The 7,509-nt window shown below is 29.0% G+C and overlaps 1 protein-coding gene across 4 annotated transcripts; it reads right to left on the bottom strand.

Annotated features, from left to right (window-relative positions):
• Positions 1 to 733: 733 nt before the first annotated feature.
• Positions 734 to 3,731, bottom strand: LOC112519518 (putative FBD-associated F-box protein At5g56700). 4 transcript variants are annotated; one of them, XM_025127685.1, is made up of 5 exons: positions 3,647 to 3,731; positions 3,022 to 3,229; positions 1,724 to 2,686; positions 1,500 to 1,643; positions 734 to 1,173 (listed from the first exon to the last, which is right to left on the bottom strand). In XM_025127685.1, exons 2-5 carry the CDS (start codon positions 3,052 to 3,054, stop codon positions 868 to 870), a joined length of 1,446 nt encoding a protein of 481 aa, XP_024983453.1. In that variant the 5' UTR covers positions 3,055 to 3,229; positions 3,647 to 3,731; the 3' UTR covers positions 734 to 867. The 4 variants fall into 4 exon arrangements, with proteins under 4 accessions (XP_024983453.1, XP_024983482.1, XP_024983463.1 ...); XM_025127714.1 differs by having other exon boundaries at positions 734 to 1,167; XM_025127695.1 differs by having other exon boundaries at positions 3,022 to 3,226; positions 3,647 to 3,709.
• Positions 3,732 to 7,509: the final 3,778 nt, after the last annotated feature.

Below are 7,509 nucleotides of genomic sequence, written 5' to 3'. Positions count from 1 at the left end.
TTTTTTATTTTCTATTTTCTATTTTATTTTATTACAGATTTTCTCTCAATCTAAAATTTAATATTTTTTAAAAATAAAATTTTATGTCATTCTTTAAAAGAAAACTTATGTATTTCACATATCTTGGGCAAACCAAACAAGGTTTTCTTGTAGGTCCATTAGATAGCTGTGAGAAGGGACAACCCAGAAAATACGATATGCGCTCCAGTCACATCTTCATAATCCATCGAACCAGCCCAACCAACAACCAAAGTTGTATGCATTATATGAACAGAAAGCAACCGTCTGGGATAATTCAATACAACAGTATGAACACAATACCAAGGCAAACCCATGGAAATACCTCTTTATGAAAGAAAAAAGACACCACGTAACTTTATTATATTAGAAAAGACTATAATAATATGTTATGTACCTCCCCCTTAGTGGATTATTTCAACGCAAAGGTTCATATTTGTTCTATTTTGTTGGTAATAATGTTCTAGTGAAAAGATTGAAATACCCCTCCTTATAAAGGAGAAAATAAACAGAGTTAACAATCACGGACAGCTTTCAAAAGTGAAACCACAGGGTTAATATAACGACGTTAGGACAAGAAACTCAACCCACAACAATTATCAAATCCAAAGAGAGGTTGATTGGATCCGTCTAACTTGGCTAGACTCCAATCGAACCAGACCGGACCCATAGGAGAATATCAGTTAGCTTGATGGTAAGAACATGTTGGATAGCATTTGAAGAAAATATAGTTCATGTACGATCAAGCCATAAAGACGAAAAGAAAATCCAACAGCTTGAAAGCCATCAATCCAAAGTCAATAGTAATAGAAACTTGAATCAATTCCTGATACAGGTCTTTTTGAAGGTTTATAATATTACCAACTCCAGGCCAACAGGTGTTCTTGGTTCCAAGTGCTGTTGTGCATGATATCTAGGACCATTCTCCACCTCCAGTGTTCCATCTGCTGAAGGGCTTGCTAAAATAAGTGGTTTTATTATAAGCTTCTTCAGCACAACACCATTTTCGATGAAATATGTTGCAAGTTCAAGGTGCCCGGTCATCCCATAATAGCCACTTATCTCCACCACCTCCAGATGTTGATGCGGTTTCTTAGCCACTTGCCTTTCCTCCCTATTTTCCTTTCTTCGCCTCATTGAGGACATCAGCTGCAACTAAGTTAAAAGACAAGGGTGATTAGAAAGAAATTTGTTGACATAAATTGATAACAACCTTCAACTAAATGAATCCTTTCTATGTGTTCAGTTTCTGCAGGTCAACGGACAGAAGGCATGACCAACAAAAAACACCAACTACAACAACAAATTACACAAATTGTGGGTATAGAAAGATCGGAAAAGTCCAACCAAAAAGAGAGAGTTATAGTAGATTTCAGTTGCGGCGAATACAGCAAGAACAATAAGGCAAACAGACCCTTCATCCCAAGCAAATACAAAGAAGAGATTGTGATTCAGTGAAGAACTAAAGATAGATCAAGTACCTCAATTTTAAATCTTCGCAAATTTGGGCAAGCTTCCACCAAGGAAGTGAACACAAGAAGACTAACGTCCTCCCGTACTTCCACATTTATTATCAGCTTTTTAAGTTTTGGTAGCTCAGGGAACGGAAGAAGCTCTATAGCCCTCTGGAAAAAAGATTGAAGCACTTTCACTAACATGTTAAAGATGGAGAAAAGAAAACAACCATTCAAAATCACATTCTAACCTGTGTACTGAAGAGGCTCAACTCAAGAACTCGGAGATTTGGTAAGCAGCAAAACATATGATTAATGATCTTCAATGAATAGCATTTCCTAATAAAAATCTTTTCAAGCTTTTGAAGATTATCGAGTCTTAAACTAATTGGAAATCTCTTGCAATTGGACCCCCAGCAATCAAGCGACACAATATTTGAATCACATATCTCAATAGATTCAAGTCTAGCAGAGCATCCACCAATCTCAAGTTTTTTCAGCGCAAGCCCTTCTCCATCGATTTTAGCTTTCACTAATTGGCATGAGCCCTGAATGGATAGATGTTCAAGGACCGGACAGTTGCTCAGAATTTTCTTTAGGCCTTCATCATCCACATCAACACGCTTCAAGATGAGAGCCTTGAGAAACTTTATCTCCATAACTGTAGCATAGGGCCTGACAAGAGCATTGAAAGATGGTCGTTTTGATGAGGACCCACATTTTCGATCAAAGATTTTATTCGGAAAAACATAGTTTTTCCAACCATAGCTAATAAGCCCATTTTTTTGTCTCAAATCCAATTCTAACCTCTGAACATTTTTAGAAATTGCAAACTCAATCCATTTACGAATTGCACCCTTTGCATTCTTGTCCAAATCAAAACAAATCTTAAACTCGTCAATGATGGGGCTCTTGTGCTGACGAATAATGCGGTTAACCCAATTGATGTAATTGTTCCTCTCGGCCAAACAAAAACTGGTGTACTTGTTCCACTCATTCAAAGTACTCGAATCTTGTTCCCTTCTTATCTTACCCGATCCTTCGTTGTCCTCGAAGGCTATGCAAACTCTTTGACACCACAAGTACCTCCATCTTCTTGAAAGCTTACTGGTGACTGCTGCATCCTTTAGAGGCAAATACGACAGAATAGAAACAAGAATATCATCTGACAATCGGCTCAGTAGATCGTCCGAACCAAGATCATGAAGGTCATCCTTAACAAATACACATCATTAACATAAACAGAAACAAGAAAAACATCAGCTTCGATTTGATATTAAAGAATCCTCACATACACAATGTAGCAATTAGTGGATCTTTCCACATGGATAATACTAGGGGATTCAAATCCGATGGTTTAATTCCTTAAACAAGAATACCTATTAAGCATAAACTAAATGATTACACATAAAAAAGTGAATAGTTCTACAGATAATTAAGCACCGGTGATACAGTGTTACACACCCACCCATCAGATTTATTTTTATAGGAAAAGATTTAATCAAACGGATGAAACCCATAACCATATCATAAGATCTCAAGAAATCACCTTGCTTTGTGCCAGCCGTATCTTTTTCCTCATCTTTCGTCAGAAAACGAAACGTAAAGTTGAACAATGACTGGAAAGCCAAAAAAGTAATTCTCGTCGAGGGTGGTATTCTTTAGTAATGAAGAGGGTGAAGAAGGGGAAGTAGTCACATGTCCCAAGGGTCAAAAGCATTCGAAGTCATTGCAGTTGTTTCGCACCAGAGTCCCTTCTATCAAAAGAATCACAATGCAACAACAAGAACAAGCATTTTATTCCAAATCAATTAGAAACAATGATCACAATGTAACACAGTAAACCCTAAAACAAAAACAATACAAGTAAAGGGGAATTTTTTCAATTGAATTACGATACATATTTGGGGACTTTCCGATCAAAACTAGACTTGTATGTGAAATTCTGATTAGAAAAAGATCGATTACCGATCAAAGAAGTTGAATTTCGATTGCAGTTGCAAGAATCAGTATACCGTGAGTGAGGCCTGTAGGCTGTAGTGAAGTAATATTCAAATATCCAACATCAAAATTGTTTGATCGATTCATCAATCGTCAATCCCAAATGGCGAAAATCACTAAACCCTATAACAGAGATAACAACAGAAAGGTGAACTTTAAACGATTCAACTTACAAAAAAGATCGAGCCTGATCAGGGGCACGCCAGAAGAGGCGAGGGTGCCGGTTTCTGGAGCCGAGGGGCGTCGGCGACTGGGTGACCGCTTTATAATTTTTTAAAGAATTCTCCACAAAGAATTCTTTAAAACAAATAGATTCTCAAAGGCTACTTTTTTTCTTTTATGGAAAGTTAAAGAAACGTGTTCTCAAAATATTTTAAAAGGTAAATAACGAAAAATAGTTATAAGTTTCCTTTCAAAACTTTCTTTTTAGATGTATTTTTTAAGAAGATTAAAAAGGTACTTGTATAATACAGCAAAATACATCTTAATTTTAATGTTTTGTTTTATTATTTGTCTCTATTAATGTTATAATACGGTTTTATATGGTTTTGAGAAAACGATAATGTTTTTATCATTTATGTAATTTCTTTAATTTTTTTAATTATAATTTAATTTAAGTTTATATAATAAAATAATTTATTTTTGGTTTAATAATATAATATTTTATAAAGATAACAATTAAGTATTCTATTAGAACTCAATGGTCATCCTAATTACATGTTAGATTTTTTATATCTAAAATGAGATGTTTATCTTATATTTGATTATGTTTATCTGTAATTACACGAATTCAGATATGAAACTTTAATAAGTTGTACTTACGCACAACCTACTTGTAATCTTGAGTTTTAAGTAACCTGTATTAATAAACAATATTTATGTATAAAAAGTGATTTTTAAAAGTTTTTATCAAATATTTTATAATATAGTATAGATTAGTAAGGTTACAAAACTACCCAACCTTTCGTAATAAATGACATTTTTTTAAGGTATATTTATAAAAATGACATTTTTCCTTCACTTTTTCTCATGCTCAAAAGCATAAATTTTCTTTTTTTTTTTCCTTTCTTTCAATTATTTCTCTTTTGAGAACATATATAAAAAAATATTTTTATTTCTTGTCTTTTCTCTCCAAATTTGAAAACACAAGTTTGATGGAAAACAAAGTGAAATTATTTATAATTTATTTCCTTAAATAAAATTAAATAATTATTATTTTATATAAAGTTTTTCTTTTTTGGAAAATGTATCAAGATGATAAAATTGTATAATATTTTAATAATATAATTAATGCTGAAATCTTTAAAAAAGAAAATTTGTTGGAGCGAAATGTAATTTTATTTAAAGATTTTGACATTTGATTCTGTGTTTTAGAAAAATTATAGAGAAGATATTTGTTTCAACAAATGCTTCGAAATGAAAAAAGTGTGGAAGAGATGCCGAAAATCTCTAAATTTGAATATTTCTCCAAATGTGATTATTTAAGAAAAAGAAATTATTTTTATATTTTATGCCAATGAGAATCTTTGAAATTAAATGTTTAGAGAGAGAACCAATATTTTATTTAACGTATCGAATATTTTAATAATATAAATAATAATTTAAATCTCCAAAATAATGAAGTTGTTGGAGATGAACCTAAATTTTCTTGTATATTTGACTTTCGATTTTTCATTCTAGATAATTTGTTGCTCCAATAGATTATTTATAATCTATACTATATTATAAAGCATTTGACAAAAAAATTTAAAAACCATTTTTTATGCATGAAATATTGTTTATCAATGCATATTACTTAAATTTTAAGATTACAAGTAAATTGTGCATAGATTCCACTTATTAAAACTCTATTTTTGAATTCGTATAACTAACTGCAGATAAACATAATCAAATATAGGATAAACATAATAGAATATAGAATAAACATATCATTTTAAATAAAAAAATCTAAAATATAATTAGGATAATCATTGATAACTAACAAAATTATTATTTTTATAAAAATTATATTGTTAAGTTAAAAATAAATTACTTTGTTATTAGACCTAAATTAAATTCTAATGAAAAGTTGAATTAAATGAAATTGTATAAAAAAGAACTTTTAAATAGTTGATTTTATAGTTATATCAAATTTTTTCAAACTTTTATGATATCTTCAAATTTATTTTTATTCAAAAGTAAAAACAATATTTTTCTCAAAACGACATAAACCGTCTAATATAAACAAAGACAAAAAATAAAACATAATCGAATATAGAATAAACATCTCATTTTAAATAAAAAAAATCTAATATATAATTAGGATAATCATTGAGTTCTAATAAAATTATTATCATTATAAAATGGGCAAAATGCACAAAATAGCAATCTACTTTCATAAAAAAAATTATTATAACATTATACTTTCAGTTTTTCTTATTACAGTAATGTACTTTCAAAATATTTTTTATTTGGGCATTATACTTTGAAAATTTTACCCATTATAACATTGAGTAACCTTTTGATTTAAATTTACTCATTATACTAGGTTTCCATGTCACCTCATTGTCCATGTAGGTTGTCCACATGTACTATAGTGATGTGACTTTCTTACTACATTATTGTACTTTCAAAATTATTTTATTATAGCATCTACTAGTTATTATTAAACACTGTATTTTTAATTTTAATATTTAGATATTTTACATGTTATTTAATAAATGTATTAAATGAATTAAAAAAAATCTAAATTATTTATTAATATAACAATATTAAAAAATTGTAGAAAACAACATAAAATAAGAAAAGTTACCTTTTTTACAAACACAATATATCTCGAAAAATAATCTTTCATATTTATTTAATAAATATATTACTCTAAAAATATTTAATTTGCATGCAACTTAATAAGAAAAAGTAAAAAAAATTAAACATTTTTTTAGATCATAGCAATGAAAAATGAAAAATATTAATAATAATTTGAAATAGATTTTTATTTTAATTTTAGTTAAGTCATCAAAATGATGTGTCATCCACATCACCTCATTAAAGCCACACAAGCAAAAAAGTCAAAAGGTTAACCGGTTTAAAAAGTAACGGGTTACTCATTGCTATTATGGATAGATTATTTAAAGTACAATGTCTTAATAAAAAATAATTTGAAAGTATATTGCTATAATAAAGAAAATAAAAGTAGAATGTTATAATAAGAAAATTTATGAAAGTAGGTTGCTATTTCATGCATTAACTCTTATAAAAGTTATATTGTTGAGTCAAAAATAAACTACTTCGTTATTAAACCTAAATTGAATTCTAATAAAAAGTTGAATTAAAGAAATTGTATAAAAAAACTTTTAAATAGTTAATTTTATATTAATATCGATATATTTTTCAAAATTTTATGATATCTTCAAATTTATTTTTATTCAAAAGTAAAAACAATATATTTTTCAAAACGACATAAACCGTATTATATTAATAAAGACAAAAAAAATAAAACAAAATGGGTGTTTGTGATTGCTTATTTGAAACAACTTATGTTTTTCTACAAAAGCACTTATTAGCTTATTATAAGTCAAAAAGGTTTAACTTCTTCAAAAACTCTTTATTACCGGTTTGGCACCGTTATAAGTTGTTTATCCAAACACTTAAAAGTGTTTATTACCGGTGTCACACCGGGATAAGTCAATAAGTTGTTTTTATAAGCAATCCCAAACACCCCCTAAAATGAAGATGTATCTCGTTGCATTGCGCGAATACTCTTCTAGTTTATCTAAAATAGAGAATCAAAATTCAAAATCTCTAAAATATATTACATTCAACTCCAACATATTTTATATTTTAGAGATTTCATCATTAATTATATTATTTAAATATTCTAAAATTTTATGATTTCAGTACACTTTTTAAAAACTTTATATAAAATAATATCAATTCAATCCTCGTTGGCGAAATGAATCCATTTTTCTTTCTCCTCTTTAGGAATCGTCTATAGGAAAGTTGTTGGAACATTATAAATGACAAAAAGTTAATTTTCTCTATTTTAGAGATCCTCTTA

Source organism: Cynara cardunculus (genome assembly GCF_001531365.2).
Source record: "Cynara cardunculus var. scolymus isolate 2C chromosome LG 1, CcrdV1, whole genome shotgun sequence".
NCBI classification, from domain to species: domain Eukaryota; kingdom Viridiplantae; phylum Streptophyta; class Magnoliopsida; order Asterales; family Asteraceae; genus Cynara; species Cynara cardunculus.
The sequence above is the reverse complement of the archived record's forward strand: the minus strand, read 5'-3'. Positions and strand labels throughout refer to the sequence as shown.